Source organism: Caretta caretta, chromosome 13 (genome assembly GCF_965140235.1).
Source record: "Caretta caretta isolate rCarCar2 chromosome 13, rCarCar1.hap1, whole genome shotgun sequence".
Classification (NCBI taxonomy): Eukaryota; Metazoa; Chordata; order Testudines; family Cheloniidae; genus Caretta; species Caretta caretta.
This window is the reverse complement of record NC_134218.1, coordinates 28535313-28561346: the sequence shown is the minus strand read 5'-3', so window position 1 is coordinate 28561346 and position 26034 is coordinate 28535313. Positions and strand designations below refer to the sequence as shown.

General features: G+C 47.8%; 1 protein-coding gene and 1 non-coding gene across 4 annotated transcripts in view; one reads left to right on the top strand and one right to left on the bottom strand.

The window, feature by feature from the left end:
- NECAB3 (N-terminal EF-hand calcium binding protein 3) overlaps positions 1-26034 on the bottom strand; it is a 112723-nt gene that overhangs the window by 37632 nt on the left and 49057 nt on the right. For all 3 annotated transcript variants that reach the window (XM_048820278.2, XM_048820277.2, XM_048820279.2), the window contains exons 4-5: positions 12682-12707; positions 12063-12160 (exon numbers count right to left, since the gene is read on the bottom strand). In XM_048820278.2, coding sequence (XP_048676235.2) covers positions 12063-12160; positions 12682-12707 — 124 coding nt within the window. The remainder of the gene's footprint in view (positions 1-12062; positions 12161-12681; positions 12708-26034) is intronic.
- TRNAI-UAU (transfer RNA isoleucine (anticodon UAU)) lies at positions 23694-23787 on the top strand. The gene is made up of 2 exons: positions 23694-23731; positions 23752-23787. It is a non-coding gene; the product is annotated as a tRNA-Ile (tRNA).

The window sequence follows — 26034 nt, the reverse complement described above, 5'->3', positions numbered from 1 at the left end:
AGGCTATGTATTAGTCTAGAAGATACACACAATAAACTAACAGGCACACATGCAAACTCTGAAGTGCAGGCGCATCTCATTCCCACCACATACATATTTCAAGTGGTTAGCACTCAGTGTGAACTCTGGGTCACTCAAACAGGAGGAGAAATGAATCACCAAAAATATCAGAAGCCTATCAGACTTTTCTCCTTGCTGGGTGTTGTGAATTTGCTCTCCAGAGTGCATGTCCCCAAAACAGATTCCCACAATATTGTCAAGGTTGAATGTATCCCATTCCTATTGCATCTCACTCTGACCCATGGAGAAGTTGAGGGCTCCATAATTTTGTAAGCCCTGAAAGAAAGCACTTGAATTTAACCCTGTCAATGCTGGCATTTCCAAGAGTCTGTGCAGGAGGAAGGGGGCGAGTGTTGTATATAATGAGGATCCAGGCTCACTCAAGCCTAACGCTTGAGGGCTTGTTCAGTCCTGCTCATTGGGGCCGTAGATTTGGGAGAACCCACACCTAGGCTTTTGTACACATTCACATGTTTGTGAACAGTTCATATGTCAGACAAGCCTGCGCAGGAATGTCGCAACAGATCAATGGTCTCTCAAGTCCAGGAGCCAGGACTAGGAGGCAGTGCGGACCAATGGATAGAGTTCTAACCTCAGCCCTGCCACTGACTTGTTGCAAGACCTTGGGCAAGTTACTTCCCCTTTCCTGTACCTCAGTTTCCCCAAATTAAAATGAGTGAATGTCCACAATGTGAATAAAGGTTGCAAAATCAACGATGTTTCATTTTGCTATATCTGGATTCCACTGGGCTAACAGCCACCTTCCAGCTGGCACACAATTCTTCTTTCCAAAGGGTCTGGCTCTTCCATCCCCTCCTCTGCTCTGGCAGATGAGAAGCTGCGGTTACCTCACAGTAGGGAGGTTTAGGGATGATTACCTAGTCCCCTGCCGTTGCTTCAGCTGCTCCTCACTGGGAATGAACAGATGGCCTTCCTGAGCCCCCGTAGTTACCAGTGCTCCCTGGAAGTGCCTGCCATCACTTGCTGAGGTGAAAAGGAAGGGATTTTTGGCCAGATAAACTCTTGGTGAAACTCCATATACAGGGTGAACAGCACAAGGCTCACCCACCATTTTAGAGCACCTTGAGCCCCAAGGTGGCTCTCACTTGTACTGGGGGCTGAAATGGCCTCCAACATCCCCTAGGACTGGGGGATGGCAAGGATGGCATAAAGCCAGCTGTGTCCCCCTCACTGGGGTCCTGAGCTTAGCTCCTCTGATTGTTCCCAAGAGCTTTGGAGAGGAAGGAAGGCCCAGTTGTTAGGGTGTCGGCTTAGAACTGAGAAGACCCAGATTCAATTTCCTGCTTTGCCACAGATTTCCTGTCTGACTTGGGCAAGACACTCAGTCTCGCTGTACAGAAGGGGAACTGAGGCACAATGGAATTAACAGCACTGCCCTGGCCCTGTGGGAATGTCTACACCGCACCTGGGAGTGAGGCTCCCAGCCTGGGTCTATAGACTTGTGTAGGTGGGACTCATCCTCGCGTGCTAAAGAGAGCTGTGTAGTGGCTGGAGCTCAGGCTCTCAGGCATCTCCCTCAGGCTCAAGAGCCCAAACCATGTCTATACAGCCGTTTGTAACGTGCCGTGTGTACCCGGGCTGGGAGGCTCACTCCCAGAGACAGTGCAGGTGCGCCCACAGGGGTGTTGTGAGGATAAATACATGACAGCCTGCGAAGTGCTATGAGATCTACCGATGAGAAATGCTATAGAAGAAGTAGGGATTATTAACTAACATGTAGCTAATTGTACTATTACAAGGGTGGATTCTGAAAAGCTCGACATGCCCCACCTTAGCGTCTTTGCTTCAAGACCCAGCCCCCACCTTACAACAGCGCCAAGATACAACAGCACTCACGCATGGGGCTGTAACGCCGCCCACACCAATTTGGCCTGGCTGCTCCTCTGTCATGAGCATCATCCAGCTGAGAACCCCATACTACTGAATTACTCTTATGACAGGAAGATCCCCTACTTTTGGGTGCCATACGACTGTCACAAAGCCTAGGTCTGCAGCAATAATCAGTAACATTCATTTCTAGAGGAGACAGCAGATGCAACTCCTGTTGCAAAGCTTGAACACAGTGTCTCAAGGAAGAGAAGAGGGGTTTATGATTTAACTGCGTCATTGGGAATGCTCGCCCAAATCCGCTGAGTAACCTGGATTACATGGAGTGGGAAATGTTTCTGTCAGGAGACAAAAACCCCAGAGGACACGACCATTAATTGAGCCAGTGTCCCCATGGCTTCAAATGTGCAGAAGTGTCAGCCAGAGCCAGCTCTCCTCTCCAGCCTGAGAGGGAGGGGACAGCAGCTGTTAATATAGCTTCTCACCTCAGCCACTGGGAGAGCACTTGGCAGAGGCAACGTTATTGCAGGTGTACTTTCTTCTGTGTTTTAAATGAATCTCCTCATTTACCTGCCAGGCCATGAATAAGCACCTTCTAGAGAAGCAACTAAACGGGCCCCGGCCTTGGCTGCCTGGACAGGTCTCCACTGTAGGTCAGCTCACCACAACGCCGTTCAGGTGGTAACGGGAGCTCAGTGTGGGCTAGCCAGGAACTTCCCACGTGGCTGGAGGTGGGCCAGAAGCAGGAAGGCTGGAGTCCAGTTCAGACTGAGCTCCCACAGCATGTGAGGTGTTATTTGGAGTACCGGGTCAGGGTTTCGCAACTGCACACCCAGGTACACACCCAGCCACCAGGCAGCTGAGCATCAGGCAGAGTGTCTCAACCCAGGCTGGCTAAACCAAGAGCAAGACAGCACAGCGACAGATACAAACCACTTATCCTCATGCAAAGGGGTTGCTCTACATGGAGGCTGAGGTTGCATGCGCCTCTTGAACCATCGGGATGTCCACAGCCCGGTCAAATGAATCCAACCCCCAAGGTCTCTGGCATGGTTTTATGAGCCCGGGTGGTGAGGGGTGGGGGGGCGGGGATGGCAGCAAGTGGGAGGGAACAGCTTTCCATCCTCTGAGGAAACCAAAGCTACGCAGTGTTCCCCACCAACTCCCCCACCTCAGCTCCTTGGCTGGTGTGGTGAGAGCTCCCCCTGCTGTTTCAATCTCCTGCCCCAGCTGTAAGGAAATCCAAATAAAGAGACTATTACAAAGGGATCAGGGCGTTGGTTTTGGGGGGGACCTGAATGTGGGCTGGGGATTCCTGAATAGACTCCAGCTGTGCACAGTCTCATTCTCTCTAGCTAAAGCTTTGGGCACTGAAATCACTGCCAACATCATTCTTTTGTATTTGCGTGATTTGCACAAACTCAGACGCTCTCTTCTGTTTACTGCAAAAGCCGTCTGGAACTAATTACCCATGGACCCTCCCTCGGATCCGCTGAGGAGGAAAGGTACAGAATGCAAATTTGTTGGCTTCCAATGTAGCCTTTCCAAGGGGCCCATTATTCATCCGCTACAGTGATTCGCTACAAGCAAGCATAGGAGAAACAGGTGTTCATAAATTATTTGAAAACAGGGCAATGGAAAGCAGTAAATAAAACAAAAGATGTCTAGGTTTTAATCTGGCGGTCTCAAAGCACTTTACGAAGAGGACCAGCATCTTTATCCCCAGTTTACAAATGGGGAAACTGAGGCACAGAGGCACAAAGGGACTTGCCCAGAAAGCCAGTGGCAGGAGGAGGAATAGCTGAGCTTTCCAGAGTCCCAGTCCAGAGGCTCTAGATAATAAGACTTCACATTCTTAGCCTGCTTTTCAGCTGGTGAACAGGTCTGATCGCCAGTTCTGCGTTGCCATGGCAGGTAGACAGGAGGGGGGCCGGAAAACAAGATTTATATTTTGGGGGAAATGTCAAGGTTTCAACATTTGTTTCTATTCCAATGCAGAACAAAACTGAGACCTTCCAGATTTCTCAGGAAAAACCAGGGAGTGCCCATCCCAGAGCAGCCAGTAGCTCAGTGGCCAGGGCACTCATCTGGCATGTGCGAGACCCAGATTTAAGTCCCCACCTTGCCTCATTTGGAGCAGGGACCTGAGCCTTGGTCCCCACATCCCAGGTGAGTGCGCTGACCACCAGCTCTGCTGCTGGAGCTGTTCCACTTGGGATAAATAATTAAGGGATGGACTCCACAGCCCAGTGGTTAGGACACGCACTGTGTGGGAGAGCCTGGTTCAAGTCACTGCTCCAGAGCAGGGATATGATCCTGAGTCTGCCACAACCCAGTGGAGTGCATCAGTCACTGGGCTATTCTGGGACATGGCTCCCCCTCTCTTGTCCCCCTGCCTGTCAGAGCTGGTGAATCAGTATTGTCCTACACACAATGGTCCATGGTGGAGTTCCCCACCAAGCCTACTAGGGAGCCCTACGCTCTCTGGGTGAAATTCACCTCTCTCTGCAAACAGACCTTTGTGCAGGGAGTTAAGTGAGAATTGGGGTGTCTGAATTCACAACCCCCCTCAACCTGCAGGCAGGCCCAGCCCTCTCATGCCCTGGAGATGCTGGGGGTTCCCAGCAGAAGTACAGATCTGATGGCCCCTTACTTGACCTACCCCCGTGGCTCTCTCCAAACCAGCCTGCTCTGAGCCAATGCATGGTGTGCAGTCGCAGCCAAGGTGACCCTTGCCAGACAGGCTCTCTGCCAGAGGCCACCCTGAGATGGATCAGGACAAAAAGTAAAGACAAATCTCTGGGATTTGTAAACAAAACTGAAAATGGCCCCTGCTTTGGGCTTTATCCTGGTTTGTCCAGAACACTCAGCCAGTCTCTGCAGTGTCACAGACACTTGGCAGAGGCAGCAGCTTCAAAATTTGTACAAAGAAACAATTGCAAGAGTCAACCAAAGAACAGAGAATGTGTGTGCCCAGAACTCTGGAGAGTCCCAGAGGCCCAGCCTGATTCCTTCTAGATCTGGCCCTGGAAAGGTGTTCATAAATTATTTGAAAACAGGGAAACATAAAGCAGTAAATAAAACAAAAGATGTCTAGGTTTTAATCTGGCGGTCTCAAAACACTTTAAAAGGGGACCAGCATCTTTATCCCCAGAGGCTTTTTATACAGTCCTTTTCTTTCCCACCATGCTTGTCCCTTGTCATGGCTGCTATGGGGAACTACATTTTCCAGCCTTCTTTTACCTCCAGGTTCTGAGAGTCAGTGTCCCCCACCTTCCTGGAGGCAAAGGGAGGTCCAGCCTGCCCTGCCAATGAAACTCCAGCCTGGGCCCTAGCAGGGGTGGCAGGTTTGTAGAAATTTTGGTGGTGCCCAGAACCCACCCCCACCCAAACTCCACCCCCCACCTGTCCAAGGCTCTGGGAGGGAGTTTGGGTGGGGGAGGAGGTCTGGGGTGCAGGCCTTAGGCTGGGGCAGGGGACTGGGGTGCAGGGTGCAGGTTCTGGGAGGGAGTTTGGGGATGGGAGGGGGTGCAGGGCTATGGGGTGAGGGCTGTGGGGTGAGGCTGCAGATGAGGGGTTTGGAGTATTGGAGGGGCTCAGGACAAGAGTAGGGTTGTAGGGGGTGAGAGCTCTGTCTGGTGCTGGGAATGAGGGGTTTGGGTGTGGGAGGGACTCAGGGTGAGAGTAGGAGTGTGGGGGGTGAGGGCTCTGTCTGGGACTGGGGGGGGTACTTGGGGGGTTAGAGAGGCTCAGGGCTGGGACAGAGGGTTGGAGTGCAGGGGGATGAGGGCTCTGCTGGGGCTGGAGATGAGGGGTTTGTGGTGTTGGAGAGGCTCAGGGCTTGGGCAGAGGGTTAGGGTGCAGGGGGATAAGGGCTCTGGCTGGGGCTGGAGATGAGGGCTTTGTGGTGTTAGAGAGGCCCAGGGCTGGGGCAGATGGTTGAGGGTGCGGTGGGGGGTGAAAGCTCTGGCTGGGGGGTGGGCTCTGGGGTGGGGCAGGGCTGGGGATGAGTTTGGGGTGCAGGCAGGCTGCTACGGGACAGGGGCCAGAGAGGAGGACTCCCCCCATAGTGCAAGGAATTGTGAAAGTCACTGGAAGACAGGAGGAGAGAATTCTGCATTTATTGGCTCCAAGCACCTTCCTGTAGGCGAAGAGCATCATGGTGGGGAATGTGGGAACAGGAAGAGAACTTCTGTTTCTCTGAAATAGTTAGAAAGTGGCCCTTCAGGAGATTAAGCTGTGTATTGCTCAGATAAGTTAGCTCTGCACACAAGTGTAATGCAGCCTTCTTTAGGTGTGCCACTAAATTGCTTAGCAAAGAAATCTACTGCCCATACTCTGTATGGTGATTTTCAATCACAGGTAACTAGCAAATCAACCCCAATTCCCTCCAGAACAAAGCCTTGCACTGCTCCTACAGGATGGTTATATCCCTGCCAAATTGGAACTTAAAATCCCCAGCCATTTTGACTTTAGGGCTGTTCAAAAAAAGGTGGGGGGGCTGGATGAACACACATTTTTTTAATATCATGAAAACTATTTTCTTCTTTATCCTTAATTCCAAGACATTTGGGCTGTTTTTGCTTAACTTCCACCAGCATCCCCCAAAATTCCCTTGGGACAGAGACCAAGTCTGGAAAACTTCAGCCCAGAAATCGAAAAATTCAAAAGTTATGGATGAGTGAAAACAGGAGGTTTGGATGGAAACAATTCTGGGGCCTTAAATCTGATGGACTTTGGCCAGCGCTCTGTGATAAGTAATAATCCCAGTTACTTTCCCTGGGAGCTGGACCCCTTGGATAATGCCAGCCTGAGTGAAGAGGGAATGTGATTAAGACACAGGCGGGAAAGAGGCAACAGGGAAAATTTTCAAAAGTGTCTAAGTGACTTAGGAGCCTAAGTCTCACTGAAAATCACTGGTACTTAGGCTCCTGAGTCACCTACCTGCTTTTGAAAATCCCTGATGTTTTTAGAGCTGGTTATTTATGTGTTGACTAATTTATTCTAATGGTTTAGCCTATGGGCACATCACATTAATAAGAAACCAGACTTCATCCCCTGCTGTCTACTTTTGCTATGGATAGTAAACCCTAACCTGACCCTCCTTACTCAGATATATAGCCCCATTCAAGTCAATGTGACAATTACCATGAGTAAAACAAGCAGGAGTTAGCTCTGAGCTACTCCCTGATCCAACTCCCTAGGGGGAAAAAATCCTCTCCAACATTGTCTCCTATTGTACGTCTAGCATTGATTCTGGAACTGCATTACATTTCCATCTAGCATTTCAGCCTGGCCTTCTTGCTTCTGTTATCCACAGAAATGTCAGTGGATTGCATAGAGTGCTGGGAGAGAATTTGCTCAAGCACTGAAAGAGCTGAGTAAGAGGCGATAAAGAAAAGTAACAAGTCCATTTAAGAAAACGAGTGGCTCAAGGTGCCTGCTGACCAGGCCCATACAGCCATCTTTAACATCCCTGTGAGCGTTATCATAATTCAACCCTTTTCCACGGAATGCATCCGATGCAGTGAGCTGTAGCTCACGAAAGCTTATTCTCAAATAAATGAGTTAGTCTCCAAGGTGCCACAAGTCCTCCTGTTCTTTTTGCATAATTAAACCAGTGACTGTTAAATGAATGAATAGATCATGTGGGGGCCACACTGGGAAGCAGGCGGTAATTGCACTGTTCTTTGTAGAAACACCTGAATACTCAAAGGATTAACTCATTACAAAAAACACCGTTTGGAGATACTTTCATCTTGCCCTGTACCTGTGTCTAATGAACCTTGACGCACAGACCATGCTGAGAACAGAATCTAGCCTGGAAAAAACCCAACCCATATAGGATGGGACATATTTCTGCCTCTTGCTGCCTTTTTAATGAGGATATTGACTGGAGGTGATGGTGACATCTGAAATATGCCAATTTTATTTACTGTGTGGGAGACCTAAATAACCAGAGACTTATGGGAATTGGAACCCCTATTTTCCTATTTACCTGATAAACAACAAATTCATTTCCCCCAGAACTTGTTCTTGGGATCTGCCCAACCATTTTTGCTGAAACTTTCCAAAAGAATTCAGCCTGAGGCAGACACCCAACACGGAAAACGTAGCTTGAATGGTTAAAGTCTGGCCAAGTTATAGGCAACTGAAAAGGGGGTTTTATCATGGGAAGCATTAGGCATCATTTACTCTAGGCATTGCTGCATCATGTGCCACCTATAATTGATGGGTCTGCAGTCACAGCACCAAGGATAAAAATTACAAGGACCCCGTGTCCTCATGGCACAAGCTGATCGCCTGCTGGGAGCAGGAAGGAATGTGCCCGGTCCCTTTATGGTGTAGTACTTTTTCACCATAGGAGGGCAACAGGAACAAGTGGGTCTCAGTCCTCCTCCTTCACTTTCATCAGCCTCTTCTCCTTTTCCATGACTTGCTATGTCTCTCTGTCCCGGCTAGTGCAGAAGGGGAGCATGTGGTGCTGCTACCCATTGAGCCATCCTCCCTTCCACCCCAACGGAAACAAACTCAGGACTGTCTGACTGACACCTATTGTGAATGATTCTCTCTCCCCCTAGAGCTGAAGCAAATGGCTGTGGTGACAGCCCCATGGTGTAACTGCCCGCTGTTCACATGTTCTTCTGATTCTGATTGCCTTGTTTATGCCAGTGAGTGGGTAGCAGGTGTCAGAATCTTTTCATGCGCAGCCGTATCCTGTATGCAGGGCTTCTATGAATGCAGGGATTTGCATATTTCTGCCTCTTGCTTCCTTTTTAATAAGGATATTGAAGGGAGCAATAGATGGCAGATGGAACTGAGGTCTGGAATTCTGTGCAGCTATGCCATGTGCTGCCTTGAATATCTGAGCAATCACTTTTATTTCTGAGCAATCACTTTAAAGTTAACCATTTGCTTAATGGCAGGGAGAGTTGTCTGGTGGTTAAAGCATACGACTGGGAGCCAGGACTCCTGGGTTCTGTTCCTGGCATTGTCAGTGTGTGATAGTGGGCAAGTCACTTAAGGCCTGATTTTCCAAAATGTGCCCTAAATCTGGATGACTCCATTTTGGGCATTAAACTCAATGTCTCTGGAGCCCGATTTTCGAGGGGGACGAACATCGGCAACACCAACCCTCCTTGGCTGGTGGAGCTGGCCAGTGGCCCTGCTCCCCTAGCTCCTACACTTTTGTACAATGGAAGAAACCTTATATGAAGCATAACGACTTGGAAACACACATGTACATCTTCTCCATCTCTCACTCACTCACACACTTCTCCTCTCTGCCTCTCTCTCTCTCACACACACGCATTAATCTGCTGCATGCTGAGTCTGAACCGCTTCATGTGAAATGGAAAGAAAAACCCCTGGGAATTCCATCTCACCCTGCAGCTGTGAATGGAATAAGCCCCTGAGCACAGACTCAAGCCAATTTACACACTTAAGATACAAAACGGGGCTGCTGATTCCCAGGGAGTGTTCCCATCCATTAGTCACAGAGGCTTTCTCACCGCTGTATTTAGCATGGAATGCTCTCTGCTGCAGACACTCTGCCATACAACACACAAGCAGGCAGGGCCTGGCCTGCGTGGCCTAGTTACGAGTCACAGATTTGCCTTCCAACCATGCAAAGGGAGCTTATAAGATAGAGCAAGAGGGGAAGCACATGCAACTGGACTAAAGCAAGTGACTCGTAGCCAGGAATTCATCCAATGAATTTAGCCTCTTCTTCTGTTTGTGGATTGTCCTTAGGAGTTTGTTATTTTCTCAAAGCAGAGTCACTATCTCTGGATAGGTTTCAGAGTAACAGCCGTGTTAGTCTGTATTCGCAAAAAGAAAAGGAGTACTTGTGGCACCTTAGAGACTAACCAATTTATTTGAGCATAAGCTTTCGTGAGCTACAGCTCACTTCATCGGATGCATACTGTGTGCATCCGATGAAGTGAGCTGTAGCTCACGAAAGCTTACGCTCAAATAAATTGGTTAGTCTCTAAGGGGCCACAAGTACTCATTTTCTATCTCTGGATACTTTCTGGGAATCAGGGTTGGATCTGCCCCTCATTCCATTCGATATTCAATACTCAAGCTGTGTTGGTTAGTTTTGAATGGACTCAGACCTCAGGTCACATGGTGTTGTCCCTACCCTAAGTGGACAAGGTAACTCTCAGAGTCAGATTTCAAGTGTGGAGATTTACGTTTACAACTTTGAAATTCTTTCTGCATTTTTTCCTCCTATTCACTCAAAATTCCTTGCTTCTCTAAACGTTCCTGCCAGCAAACTGGCTGCTTAGGGAAGCCTGTTAAAGATATTTTGGTGCCTAAAGATGCAGAAAGGCACTTAGGTGAGATTCTCCAAAGCACCTATGCTCCATTAGGTATCTGTAGGCACCTAAATACCTTTAACAATCAGTCCCTGGTCTCTTTGTAGAAAGCGAACATATAAGGATCATGCACTCGGACGAAGCATATTAATTTTAAAACTGGAACAAATACCTGTGACCATTCCTGGGTAGTATTCCTCCCTATGATAATACCTTGACTAGACGTATCCTTTCCACATGCAGTGAGACAGCCACAGGCATGCCTATGGTGCAGTTCCCTCTCTGTCAAGCCAGCCTTGTTCCTACTGGAGTGAGAGCAGAGCAGCAGCACCATGAGGTTATTACTCATATTGGTTGAATATGGGGGTCGTATTTTGGCTGCAATGCTTAGGGAATCTACAGGATTCCATTACTCCACAGTGATATCCCACCAGCCGGAGAGCCAGGCAATACACACAGCCATCTAGATAGCTCACGAGCGCAACTCAGGCCACTGCAAGCTACAGACATGGAGACTATTCTGCCTCATAATGACTAGCAAGGAGCTGCTTTGCCGGAGGAAACTCAAACAAAGAGCACTTGTGATGGTAACTGTCCGGAAAGAGCCAGGGAACGCGGTGGGGCTCGGCAGGCTATTGGCACTGAGAATGGAGGGAAAACAGTAACAAGGAAAGCATGTGAACATATAACGGGATCAAGAAAGGCAATGAAGGGATGATTCCTTGTCATGTACTGAGGGGCAGAGCTGGGCTAGAGGGAAAGGTTGGAGTCCTAAGTAGGGTCAGTAGTTAGGTCAGATCAGCTTGCTGGATTATTTTTAGTTTCTGTCCTGTCTCCTGTGGATAATATCGGACAGTGAGCTTCTGCCCTCCCACATAGATACCTGCAGGAAGGGTACAAATCTAGCTCAAGAATTACTGCCCATTGTCCTGGGCCACCCCAAGGCTAGTTAGTGGGAAGGCACAGCTCCTCTTAGGAGATGCAGTGGGCTGGAAATGCTTAGTGTCTAGTGTGTGCTCACTAGCAGGCACACACATGCCCTGGTTTCATAAAAAGGGACACTTACCAGCGCAAAAGATACACGAGTCTGCACGCACGCACACACACACACACACAGACAACTGAGGCCACGTTACTGCCTGTCCCTGCTGCAGGAGCACTCAAGAATAAAAATCCAAACAAGTCTCCTCAGCACCCACAAGCCAGAGACTCCATTAGCTAAACGCATGCAAGGGCCAGCCCTGTCTACTCCCCGGCACCTCTGTGCTTTCCAGACCCATGCAGGTACTAGGGCACGTTGCTGTGACTTTTACAAGCCGCTGTTTTTTCTTACCAGGGTACCATGCAGCCCACAGGTTTTGCTGCATCCATCCAGCCCGTGCGCTACGGTCAGTTCAGCCCAGCAATAGCCTGTTTTTCACATTGTGACAAGGCTGCAGCCACCTCCGACTTCCTGCTTGTTCCTGTGTTGTACTCACCCCACCACCTCTCAGAATTCCACGGGGACAGCAGGGACAGAACTCGGAGCTCTCTGCTCCAAACACACAGCTCCTGCCTCTTGGGCTCAGTTAGAATCCGCATGGGCTACTAGCAGTATAGGGCCTATGACATACAGCTGAAGAGTTTCAGTTCCATCCACTAGCGGGCAGTGGTGCACATACACACTAGCCAGTTAATTACATTATCATTAACACACTCATGCGAGGGCTGACATTCCCACCAAGGATCTGAGGGCACAAAAGCACTCATTACAAAGACCCAGGTTTCACTGCGGCAATGTGTTCTCTCCTCCCCACACTGTGGGTCCTAGATTTTGTAAGGCCCCATCCTTACCAGTTTGGTTTTGTCCATGGCAGCTAGGACAGCAGTGTTCAGGGCTTCCAGAGCAGAAAGCACATGTCTGTATTCTCCCAGGTGTTCCGAGAAATGATCTGGAGTGGGACAGACAATCAAGATTAGATTTCAAAGCAATTCCGTCAAGGCCTGTCTCCATCCTGCTATTTCCTAGGAAACCTGCTGCCGGGATGTTATTTTGTCCTGTGCCCTCACCTGGAATGGCAGCTGAGGATCATTTTCTACACAGCAGGCATTTGCAGTGCCAGACATAATGAAACAAGATCAAAACTGCTGTCTGCTAACTCATGTTAATCGCATTGAAATCAGCGCAATGACTCCAGATTGACACCCATGTAATAAAGCAAAACGCCCTTTCCTTCCCAGGGATCAAAATGTCCCACCCAGGGGCAAACTCCATGCTTTCCAACTTGCAGAGTTCCTGCAACATCATCCTGTCACAACTGGATGAGATGCACAAATAGGAATGGCCAGACTGGCTCAGACCCGAGTGTCCTGTCTCTGCCAGTGATCCTGCAAAGCAAGAAACCTGGGCAATTCTGAAACAATCTTCCCAGACTAATTCATTTAGAAGTACCGAACTGGCGGCCCTACTTACCACACAACTTCTCTGTCTCTAAGTTGCTGCAAGAAACAGAAAAACAAACTCTGGTTAGAGGATGGGTCAGGTCTCAAGAGAAACAGCTGCTGCAAAGGGCCAACTGAGAACTGCGGACGCGAGGCCCTAATGAACTCTCTAGTTCACATGCTGTTCATCAGCATGTTTTTAAAAGCTCTACTTAAAAAACAGATGAGTTATACAAGGGTTCAGCAGGGACCTGATTCTGAGAGTGGTTCGACCCCTGCTGCTCCCAGCTACCTCCAAGGCAGCAGCAGGAGCTCAGGAGCCATGGATCAGGTTGCAATGTGTTAACTTTGTCCTGGTTTTCTATGCAAGCCAATCGCTCTGGTTCTCAGGGTGAAATTTCGAATGGTAACCAGGAGGTGGCGGGTTCAAAGGGCCAGGTTCTAACGTCTCCCACGGCAATTCCCCCACTGGCAATTCCCCCACTCACGTACTAGCTCTCTTACTAGTAGTTACGCTGACAGACTCTAGTCGGCAGCCAGAATCAAACCTGGGACCTCTGGAGCTTAATGCGTCATGAGCTAAAAGACACATCTCGCTTAGCCAGGGCTGTAGCAGGCTCATCATGCTTTAGGTGGCCTAGCTGCCACTAGAGGGGGACAGCACACCACACCGAAGAGGCAGAGGTTACAGGGCTGAGCTGTGCTGAGTACAAACCTGCTTGAATCACGCCCCAGCATGTAATGTACACATAGCTTGTCGGAGCCTCACCTGCTCACCTGCGCTGCTGGCCCCTCCCGGCCCCTTGCTGCCGAGGATAGCATCTCTCAGGTTCTAGTATCCTCTTTCACCCTGTGTTCAGCCTGGGAGGAATACACTTCACTAGCCTAGCTGGAGACAGGCAGGAGGTATTCCCCAATTAACAGCTTCCCCACTGTTTCCCCAAGAGCCCTTGGCATGCGTCTTCTCTTTGCCATTCCCTGCTGGTGTCCCAATTACCACCCCCTTTGATTTCACCCTGTGCAGCAGGCAGGGTGATACCATGCAGCGCATGGAGGTACACACGGCATTTATAACAAAATCTTACCGCTATTTAACTCTTTGCCTATGGGGAGACAGGAGCTCATGGCCAGCCTGGGTCCCCCCATTCTGGCCCCTTCATCTCCCAGGCAGATAATGCCTCCTCCCTCCCATCTCTTCCCCTCCTCTCCTCTCCTCTCCTCTGTCCTCCGCAGAGGAAACATGCTGGCGGGGCGCTAGCAGGGAAGCACTGAGAGCAGAGAGGTGACAGTCAACCCACTGCCTACCCTCAGTGCCAGTGATACAGGGAGGAGTCACTGCAGAGGAAAATCCTGCTCGGTCCTGCATGCATGAAAGAGTCAGTAGTTGGAGCTGGAATAGGGGAATGTGGCAGGGAATCCAAGGCAACCACTGATATTTTCTTATTTTCAATATTGCCAATAAATAAAACTAAGGCAAGAGCTTCTGTCCCCAGCCAGGCACTGTCCAGACCACTGCGGGGGTGGGAGGGCAGACCCCATAGTTTGTGAGAAACAACTGTAAAGAGGATCTAGAACCTGGGGGAAAGGTTCTAAAGTGGTACTGTGCACCCGTGTGTTGGCACATGCGTGTGTGTCTGTGTCTGAGTTGCAGGGAAAGAAAGGCACCTCCTTTTTCTGCTGTCCATAAATGAGTGTCTTCTTTGTCCTATTTTGAATCTAGAGTAAATTTATGCTAAGAGGCCTCTCCAGACCAAACCAACGGAAATGCAAAGCTGAGTGAAATGCGCCATTAAAAAAATTAGATTAGTGGAAATAATGAGACAAACACAGACTGGTTGGTTATATTTTCTGAGAATTAATTTCATGTCAGAATTCCTCTGCTGATTGCTGACTTACGTGGTTTGTTTAAAGAGAGAGACAGTCAGGCGGTAATATTGCCATCAGATTGCTTTTAGCAGCTACTGTTGTGAGGCTAAACAAATAAAACAATAACACTTTACTTTCTTCATCTCGTGGTGTAGGACGTTTTCCAAAGGATCCCAAAGTACTTTGCAAACTATTATACACAGGGCTGGTATAATCTTGTTATTAAGATTGCCCAACACTACCCATTATAAGGCCCAGTTTTCAGCTGCATGTAATTTTGCCAAATTTTAACCATTTGGGCTGAACTATGTTGAGAAATTTCAGCTAAAATGATTCAGCCGTTTCTGAGAACAAGGCTAGGGGAAAACGCAGCTATGTTGGGGGTTGGGCGAAGCCTCGTTGAAGCTAATGGATGTAATGGTTGCCCTTCATTAAGGGCAAATATGAAAAGCAACTGAGCGCCTTTATGGAATAAACGGCTGAAACAGTAGCATCTATTTCCAAAATACAGGCCACATGCAAGGCTGGAGTAGGAGCTGAATCATGCAATCTGAGGAGGTTTTCCCTGGGGTCTGAATGCAAATGCAGGGGCTGGGTATAGAAACACTACAGAAAGATACAGAGAAGGTAGAAAAAAGATGAGGACAATCAAAGACAGACTTGTAGCATGACCCTGAGGAAAAGCTAAGAAAGAAATCTTTTGGGCAGAGTGCTGGCTGGAGAGAGGCTTGGAACTGTGAGTAAAGAAACTGTCTCCTGGGAATCCTTGATTCCCATTGTGTTCAGGGAAATAGGACTTTATATACATTCTTTGTAATTAAACACAAAGAAACACTTGATTCCATAAATTTCTCCTCTGAATGGAAACAACCTGCAAGATCCTGAATTTTGGTTAACAAACTCCAGTCAAAAGGGGAAACAATACGCTGTTTTGCACATGTTAAAAAGTTCTGGTGACATTTTCTTTGAGGAGATGTAATGCCCCCATGCTTTGGAGCAGGGACTTGAAATTTGACAGGGGCATGGCCTTTGTATGAGAGATATTTCTTTTGCCATCCTTGTCCGTAAAAATTCCCAAATATGACCAAAGTATATGCCTTAAAAAATTGCAGTTCATAGAATCATAGAATCATAGAATATAAGGGTTGGAAGGGACCCCAGAAGGTCATCTAGTCCAACCCCCTGCTCGAAGCAGGACCAATTCCCAGTTAAATCATCCCAGCCAGGGCTTTGTCAAGCCTGACCTTAAAAACCTCTAAGGAAGGAGATTCTACCACCTCCCTAGGTAACGCATTCCAGTGTTTCACCACCCTCTTAGTGAAAAAGTTTTTCCTAATATCCAATCTAAACCTCCCCCACTGCAGCTTGAGACCATTACTCCTAGTTCTGTCATCTGATACCATTGAGAACAGTCTAGAGCCATCCTCTTTGGAACCCCCTTTCAGGTAGTTGAAAGCAGCTATCAAATCCCCCCTCACTCTTCTCTTCTGCAGGCTAAACAATCCCAGCTCCCTCAGCCTCTCCTCATAACTCATGTGTTCCAGACCCCTAATCATTTTTGTTGCCCTTCGCTGGACTCTCTCCAATTTATCCACATCCTTCTTGAAGTGTGGGGCCCAAAACTGGACACAGTACTCCAGATGAGGCCTCACCAATGTCGAATAGAGGGGAACGATCACGTCCCTCGATCTGCTCGCTATGCCCCTACTTATACATCCCAAAATGCCATTGGCCTTCTTGGCAACAAGGGCACACTGCTGACTCATATCCAGCTTCTCGTCCACTGTCACCCCTAGGTCCTTTTCCGCAGAACTGCTGCCTAGCCATTCGGTCCCTAGTCTGTAGCTGTGCATTGGGTTCTTCCGTCCTAAGTGCAGGACCCTGCACTTATCCTTATTGAACCTCATCAGATTTCTTTTGGCCCAATCCTCCAATTTGTCTAGGTCCTTCTGTATCCTATCCCTCCCCTCCAGCGTATCTACCACTCCTCCCAGTTTAGTATCATCCGCAAATTTGCTGAGAGTGCAATCCACACCATCCTCCAGATCATTTATGAAGATATTGAACAAAACCGGCCCCAGGACCGACCCTTGGGGCACTCCACTTGATACCGGCTGCCAACTAGACATGGAGCCATTGATAACTACCCGTTGAGCCCGACAATCTAGCCAGCTTTCTACCCACCTTGTAGTGCATTCATCCAGCCCATACTTCCTTAACTTGCTGACAAGAATACTGTGGGAGACCGTGTCAAAAGCTTTGCTAAAGTCAAGAAACAATACATCCACTGCTTTCCCTTCATCCACAGAACCAGTAATCTCATCATAGAAGGCGATTAGATTAGTCATGCATGACCTTCCCTTGGTGAATCCATGCTGGCTGTTCCTGATCACTTTCCTCTCATGCAAGTGCTTCAGGATTGATTCTTTGAGGACCTGCTCCATGATTTTTCCAGGGACTGAAGTGAGGCTGACTGGCCTGTAGTTCCCAGGATCCTCCTTCTTCCCTTTTTTAAAGATTGGCACTACATTAGCCTTTTTCCAGTCATCCGGGACTTCCCCGGTTCGCCACGAGTTTTCAAAGATAATGGCCAATGGCTCTGCAATCACAGCCGCCAGTTCCTTCAGCACTCTCGGATGCAACTCGTCCGGACCCATGGACTTGTGCACGTCCAGCTTTTCTAAATAGTCCCTAACCACCTCTATCTCCACAGAGGGCTGTCCATCTCTTCCCCATTTTGCGATGCCCAGCGTAGCAGTCTGGGAGCTAACCTTGTTAGTGAAAACAGAGGCAAAAAAAGCATTGAGTACATTAGCTTTTTCCACATCCTCTGTCACTAGTTTGCCTCCCTCATTCAGTAAGGGGCCCACACATTCCTTGGCTTTCTTCTTGTTGCCAACATACCTGAAGAAACCCTTCTTGTTACTCTTGACATCTCTGGCTAGCTGCAGCTCCAGGTGCGATTTGGCCCTCCTGATAACATTCCTACATGCCCGAGCAATATTTTTATACTCTTCCCTGGTCATATGTCCAACCTTCCACTTCTTGTAAGCTTCTTTTTTATGTTTAAGATCCGCTAAGATTTCACCATTAAGCCAAGCTGGTCGCCTGCCATATTTACTATTCTTTCGACTCATCGGGATGGTTTGTCCCTGTAACCTCAACAGGGATTCCTTGAAATACAGCCAGCTCTCCTGGACTCCTTTCCCCTTCAAGTTCACACATGCCTAGAGATTTCATTGCTTTTAGCAGCTAAATCCCCATATTGGGCAAGCTGAATAGGACTTTCCCTGCAACTACAGTTCTAGGGTCCGGTGGGCCATGCTGGGTCCAGGCCCAGGCTCAGAGCAGGAAGCCTGTCTCGCCTGTGCCCTCAATGAGACACACTGAGAGGTCCAGGCTCTATGGGGGAGGAAACCACCTGATTTAGATGCAGAGGGGACAGATGCTGGATTTGTGGGGGGAGGGAGCATACTGTGACATGGAGCCAGTCGGATGAGGTGGAAACTGTTAGTGAAGATTGACAGGGGAGAGGAAAATTGAGATTAGGAACTGCCTGGGCAGGGAGACTGGGAGTGGGAGCTGGGGAATGGAACGTCGAGACCAGGAGCCAGTAGGTAGGGGGAGACTGAGAACCAGTGATAAACTAGGGGTTGATTGGGCCTGGAGAAAGATCTGATGGGGAGCTGGGGTGTGGAGTGTGAACTGAAACAGGCTGAGCAAGGACACAGCAGCAAGAAGCCAGGTGAGGGGGATGGATACTGAGGTTGGATAAGGAGGCTGGGACGCAGATTAGGGCTGGGAGCCACTGGGTATGGGTATGAGGGTGGGGGGGATGGAGGCTGGGATGGGGGAGAGAGACAGATCAGATGAGGATCCAGGACAGGGGGAACTGGGATTCACTGAGCAAGGAGGTTGAGCACAAGGAGATGGAGGTTTGGTGAGGGGAACTGGGAATGGCTGGGCAAGGAGACTGGGATGAGAAGACTGAAGTTGTGGAGACTGGGACTAGCTAGGTGAGGAGAATGGGAGTGAGACAAAGAGCCAGGGGTGGGGAAGAGACAGGACTGGGACAGGCTGGAGGGGACAGGCAGATGGGGTCACGCTTGGTGGGAATGAGCAGAAGAGACTGTGTGCAGTACAGCACACTCCCCTCCAGAGGCTGGAATGGAGCACCTGATTCCCGAGTCTCACCGTTCCTTGGCTGTCCGCTCATATCTGTGAAACCCACTGGCTAAGTGTGTCTCACACGCCTCCTGAGCTGGCCCACACACAGGATGACAACCTACTTCTGCTATCGGTTACTCCATTAGCTCAACTGGCAGGTCTGTGCGGTGGTCAGAAGGTTCCAACCTGGCTAATGACCCACGTGGGATTCAATGTAATGCTATATGAGGGAATTTCTGGGCTTTGGGGAGTTTGTTTTTTTAAAAACTTAGGAAATTACACCCAAAACGCTATGTTAAAAGAACACTGTCAAGGTTGTAAACCCAAGCACTCAAAAGGTAGGAAATGCCAGAATTAAGGTTTCCTTTGCAACATTAATCGAGCCCCATTATGCACATGCTCTATGATACAGTCTTCAATCACATGGTCACATAATCAGTGTTGTGTAGTAAAGAAAGCTGTTGTCTGTAACATCCCTGTCTCATTTGTTATAGAAGTTACAGAAGTTAGACGATCTGGGATTATTTTAAATCAAAGTTGCAGAAGCTATCGGAAGCCTGCATCCCAAGAAAGGGGAAAAAAGTCATAGGCAGGAGTTGTAGACCAAGCTGGATGAGCAAGCATCTCAGAGAGGTGATTAAGAAAAAGCAGAAAGCATACAGGGAGTGGAAGAAGGGAGGGATCGGCAAGGAAAGCTACTTTATTGAGGTCAGAACATGTAGGGATAAAGTGAGACAGGCTAAAAGTCAAGCAGAGTTGGACCTTGCAAAGGGAATTAAAACCAATAGTAAAAGGTTCTGTAGTCATATAAATAAGAAGAAAACAAAGAAAGAAGAAGTGGGACCGCTAAACCCTGAGGATGGAGTGGAGGTCAAGGATAATCTAGGCATGGCCCAATATCTAAACAAACACTTTGCCTCAGTCTTTAATAAGACTAAAGAGGATCTTAGGGATAATGGTAGCATGACAAATGGGAATGAGGATATGGAGGTAGACATTACCATATTTGAGGTAGAAGCGAAACTCAAACAGCTTAATGGGACTAAATCGGGGGGCCCAGATAATCTTCATCCAAGAATATTAAAGGAATTGGCACAAGAAATTGCAAGCCCATTAGCAAGAATTTTTAATGAATCTGTAAACTCAGGGGTTGTACCATATGATTGGAGAATTGCTAACATAGTTCCTATCTTTAAGAAAGGGGAAAAAAAGTGATCCGGGTAATTATAGGCCTGTTAGTTTGACATCTGTAGTATGCAAGGTCTTGGAAAAAATTTTGAAGGAGAAGGTAGTTAAGGATATTGAAGTCAATGGTAAATGGGACAAAATACAACATGGTTTTACAAAAGGTAGATCGTGCCAAACCAACCTGATCTCCTTCTTTGAGAAAGTAACAGATTTTTAAAGGAAACGCAGTGGATCTAATTTACCTAGATTTTAGTAAGGCATTTGATACCGTGCCACATGGGGAATTATTAGTTAAATTGGATAAGATGGGGATCAATAGGCAAATTGAAAGGTGAATAAGGAATTGGTTAAAGGGGAGACTACAACAGGTCCTACTGAAAGGTGAACTGTCAGGCTGGAGGGAGGTTACCAGTGGAGTTCCTCAAGGATCGGTTTTGGGACCAATCTTATTTAATCTTTTTATTACTGACCTTGGCACAAAAAGTGGGAGTGTGCTAATAAAGTTTGCGGATGATACAAAGCTGGGAGGTATTGCCAATTTAGAGAAGGACAGGGATACCCTACAAGAGGATCTGGATGACCTTGTAAACTGGAGTAATAGTAATAGGTTGAAATTTAATAGTGAGAAGTGTAAGGTCATGCATTTAGGGATTAATAACAAGAATTTTTGTTATAAGCTAGGGACGCATCAATTAGAAGTAATGGAGGAGGAAAAGGACCTTGGAGTATTGGTTGATCATAGGATGACTATGAACCGCCAATGTGATATGGCCGTGAAAAAAGCTAATGCGGTCTTGGGATGCATCAGGAGAGGTATTTCCAGTAGGGATAAGGAGGTTTTAGTACCGTTATACAAGGCACTGGTGAGACCTCACCTGGAATACTGTGTGCAGTTCTGGTCTCCCATGTTTAAGAAGGATGAATTCAAACTGGAACAGGTACAGAGAAGGGCTACCAGGACGATCCGAGGAATGGAAAACTTGTCTTATGAAAGGAGACTCAAGGAGCTTGGCTTGTTTAGCCTAACTAAAAGAAGGTTGAGGGGAGATATGATTGCTCTATAAATATATCAGAGGGATAAATACCAGAGAGGAAGACACAAGAACAAATGGATATAAACTGGCCACCAGGAAATTTAGACTAGAAATTAGACGAAGGTTTCTAACCATCAGAGGAGTGAAGTTTTGGAATAGCCTTCCAAGGGAAGCAGTGGGGGCAAAAGATCTATCTGGCTTTAAGATTAAACTCGATAAGTTTATGGAGGAGATGGTATGATGGGATAACATGGTTTTGGTAATTAAATATTCATGGTAAATAGGCCCAATGGCCTGTGATGGGATATTAGATGGGGTGGGATCCGAGTTACCCAGGAAAGAATTTTCTGTAGTATCTGGCTGATGAATCTTGCCCATATACTCAGGGTTTAGCTGATTGCCATATTTGGGGTCGGGAAGGAATTTTCCTCCAGGGCAGATTGGAAGAGGCCCTGGAGGTTTTTCGCCTTCCTCTGTAGCATGGGGCACGGGTCACTTGCTGGAGGATTCTCTGCTCCTTGAAGTCTTTAAACTACAATTTGAGGACTTCAATAGCACAGAAATAGGTGTGAGGTTTTTTGCAGGGGTGGTGGGTGAAATTCTGCAGCCTGCGTTGTGCAGGAGGTCAGACTAGATGATCATAATGGTCCCTTCTGACCTAAATATCTATGAATCTATTAATCTATGTACGTGCATGAGGCAGGGGATGACAGGAAGAGAAAGGAAGCTCTCGTGTTCAAAGCAGATGAATGCTGCCCTGGAGAATTAGATTCTATCCCTGCCTCTGCCACCGAGTTCCTGTGCGGTGCTATTCATACCACTTAAACCCAAGTTTTCACAAGCAGTCACTAACTGTGTTTTCCTCTTTCTCTGGGTACTGAACTTGAGTCCCTGTGGTCTGATTGGCAGAAGTCCTGAGCACTTACAGCCGCAGCTGATGCCAATGGGAGCTGTGCTTTGAATGGATGACATGCTCTATAATGCTAAGGACTCTGAAAAACCAGATCCTACCCATACCAAATCAGGAACCCAACATTAGTGAACATTTTTGACCTTCATCTCTGTGCCTCAAATCCCCACCTGTAAAATGGGGAGACCATCCCCGCACCTCACAGGGGTGGTGTGAAAATAAACGTATTCGTGTTTGTGAAGCACTCCGATACGGTCATGATGAGCACCACAGAAAAGCCACTGAGGAAATTAATACTTCTGTCCTCAGAGCAAGATTTGCACAGTATGCAGGAAATAAGGGACGAGGCCACATATTGAACAATGAAGAAACAAAATCCTGAGCAGCGGCTCATTCGGTGAACGCTGTCCATTCTGTGCACTGAATAATGCAGGGGCCCTGTGGGGAAAATAGCACGTGGCCATGTCATTGAAGGCTGTATCATTAATGCACACACACAGGGGACCGAACTAAGATTGCACAGGCAGCCTGAAGTCTGGCATTTCCTAAGTTTTGAGTGCTTGTCTTTGCAACCTTAGTAATGTTCTTTAAACATAATATTTTTGCGTTTATCTCTGTATCTATGATTGTGATCTACCAGTCTGTCTTTTAATAATTTCACCCATCATTGAAATACAACCACTTCAAGGGGGAAAAGTTAGAATAGTGCATGGCACAACCATGCAATAGGTGTCCAATCACCGGAGTCTGCAGTGTGCACAGGGCATACTGTCAGAACTAGGATGTGGGCAGTTTCACCTAGTGGTCAGAACAGGGATGGTCATGCCTAGTGGTCAGAGCCAGAATCCAAGACAGGAGTCAGAGTCACAATCAGGAACTAAGCTGGGAGTCAGAGCTAGAATCAGGGGCCAAGGATCAAGCAAAAGTGGGTCCAGTGCAGAATCCAGTCAGGAAGTCTCTCAGCTTGCTAAGACAACTTTCTGTGCCTCCTTCTGGCTTAAATAGTATGGTTGGTCCCATCAATGGAGCTGGTCATTGACCCCAATCAGAATCCTCATAGGTGGTGGTTCTGGGTGGGTATTGATCATCATAGCAGATGTGTCTAAATGTTTTGCATCTGTTGTTATGGCAAGATCTGGTGCCACTTTTAGTTGGTGTATCCCGGTCTACGAGGAGCTTGCTTCTGATGATGAGCTTGTCAAGTCTGGGGATTGTTTGAAGGCCAGAAGATGGGGTACAGGAAAGATTTATTTCAAGATGTGGTCCCCATCGAGTATGGGTTGTAATTGTTTAGTGATACTCCATATGGGTTTCAGTGTGGGGTGGTAGGTGACAAGAAGGGTTATGCCATCAGAGGGTTTTTTTTCCATATTAAAGCAGGTTCTCTCAGGCTATTTGGGTGGCCCATTCCATGATGAGATCTACTTTTCTGGTGGAATGTCCTTGTTTGGTGAAAGCAGTTTTAAGGAAATATATTATGGTATATATCCCAAACTTTCTCCTCAGAGCATATTCTGTGGTATCTGAGTGTCTGGCTACAGATAACAGATTTTTTGGTATGTTTGGGGTAGTAACTGGATCTGTGAAGGTTAATATGGTGATCTGTGGGTTTATAGTTGTCTGTAGGGTTCCACTGTTGAAGCTCATTGTGGTGTCCAGGAAGTTGATGCTGGTGTGGGAGAGTTCTAGCAAGAGTGTGATGGGTGGTGATTGAAGTTGTGGTGGAAATCCATGAGGGAGTTTAGACTATGAAAATATCATCAAGATATATCACTGGTTTTACGGGAAATTCTTCCTCAAGGTGGCCCATGAACCGTTTGGCATAGTGTGGAGCCATCCTAGAACCCATGGCTGTTCCAAGGTTAAACTAACCTAGATGCTCCAGTAGCACAACTGGTTAGTGCACAGTACTTATAAAGCAGTATGGTGTGGAGTGATGCTGGGGTTGTGAGTTCAAGTCTCACCTGGAGCATTAGCCTCTTTTTCAGCCTAGGGAGGTCGTGGAAGCGCCTTCACTGGAGGTTTTCCAAAGGAGTCTGGAGAGCATCTGTCTTGGATGGTTTAGACACAACAAATCCTGCATCTTGGCAGGGGGTTAGACTAGATGACCCTTGCGATCTCTTCTAATTCTACGAATATAAAATAGTCACGGGTGAGGATGAAATGGGCGAGTTCGGTAATGCATTTGGGATGAATATCTGAGTGTTATCCATTGTCTTGTAGATATTTGAGGCAGATAGCGATGCCATCATTGGGATAGATGGTGGTGTACAGGGAGGTGACATCCAGGGTGGCAAGGATGGTGTTCTGAGGCAGGCTGTTAATGTTGCAGAGTTTCTGGAGGACGTTGGTTGTGTCCTGGAGGAAGCTGGCTCTTTGTGTGGTGAGTGGTTTGAGGATGGTCTATGATTCCCAATATTCCTTCAGTAAGAGTGCCAGGGCCAGATACGATGGGTCTGCCTGGGTTCCCCTGTTTGTGTATCTGGGAAGCATGTACAAGGTCCCTGGTGTGGATTCGTGGGGGGAGGAGGTTATAGAGTTTCTCTTGAAGTTTTCTGGGGAAGGATTTGATGAGATCCTTAAATTCCTGGGTGAATTGTGGTGTTGGGTCTTCTTTGAGTTTTTTATATTAGATAGTGTCAGAGAGTTGTTGGTTGGCCCCATTAATTTAGTCATCCTGGCTGAGGACTGCGATGGTACCCCCTTTGTCTGCTGGTTTGATCACTGTCTGGTGGTTGGATTTCAGGGGCTGTATGGCTGTCCTCTCAACGGTGGGGAGATTGTGGTGGAGGTAATGTTTGTTAAGGATTTCACTCTAATTTTTTTTCTGAAGCAACCACTGTAACGGTGAATTGTGTGGTTTTGTCTGCTGCGGGGTGTCCAGTCAGATGATTTTTTTATGACTGTTGGTGGGGATGTGCTAGCTGTGGGTGGGGTTGACTTTGTTGTGAAATAATTCTTTGGGGCAGAGCCAGCAAACAAATTCTTCTAGTCCCCCGCACATTAGCATGGTATCAGGACTTGTGGTGGGGCAGAAATTCAGTCCCTTGGAGAGTACAGATAATTCAGCTCTGGTTAGGGGTAGTTTTGATTAATTGATGATGTTGGGGTGTCATGTAGTGTCCCAGACCTGAAGAAGACCTCTGCGTAAGCTCAAAAGCTTGTCTCTGTCACCAACAGGAGCTGGCCCAATAAAAGATATTACCTCACCCAACTTGACTCTCTAATATCCTGGGACTAACATGGCTGCAACTATGCTGCAAACAAAACTGAGACATTTCCAAATTTCTCGTGAAAAACCAGGGAGCACCAATAGCCAGTGGCCAGGGCACTCACCTGGCATGTGTGATACCAACACTGAAGTCCCCACCTTGCCTGATTTGGAGCAGGGACCTGAGCCTTGGTCCCCACATCCCAGGTGAGTGCCCTGACCACCAGCTCTGCTGCTGGAGCTGTTCCACTTGGGATAAACAATTAAGAGATGGACTCCACAGCCCAGTGGTTAGGACACACACTGTGTGGGAGAGCCTGGTTCAAGTCACTGCTCCAGAGCAGGGATATGATCCTGAGTCTGCCACAACCCAGTGGAGTGCATCAGCCACTGGGCTATTCTGGGGCATGACTCCCCCTCTCTTGTCCCCCTGCCTGTCAGAGCTGGTGAATCAGTATTGTCCTACACACAATGGTCCATGGTGGAGTTCCGCACCAGGCCTACTAGGGATCCTTACACTCTCTGGGTGAAATTCACCTCTCCCTGCAAACAGACCTTTGTGCAGGGAGCTAAGTAGGGGGTGGGATGTCTGAATTCACAACCCCCCAACCCACAGGCAGGCCCAGTCCTCTCACTCCCTGGGGAGAGAGTTCCAAGCACAAGCACAGATCCAATGGCCCCTTGCTTGGCTTGCCCCCAGGGCTCTCTCCAAACCAGCCTGTTCTGGGCCACTGTGTGGTGAGCAGTAGCTGCCCTTCCCAGACAGCCTATTTGCAAGAAGCCACCCCGAGACAGGTCAGGACAAAAAATAAAGGCAAATCATAGAAATGTAGGACTGGAACGGCCTCGATAGGTCATCTAGTTCAGTCCCCTGTACTGAGGCAGGAGTAAGTATTATATAGACCATCGCTGACAGGTGTTTGTCTAACCTGTTCTTAAAAACTTCAAATACCAGAGATTCCACAACCTCCCTAGGATATTTGTTCCAGTGTTTAATTACCATTACAG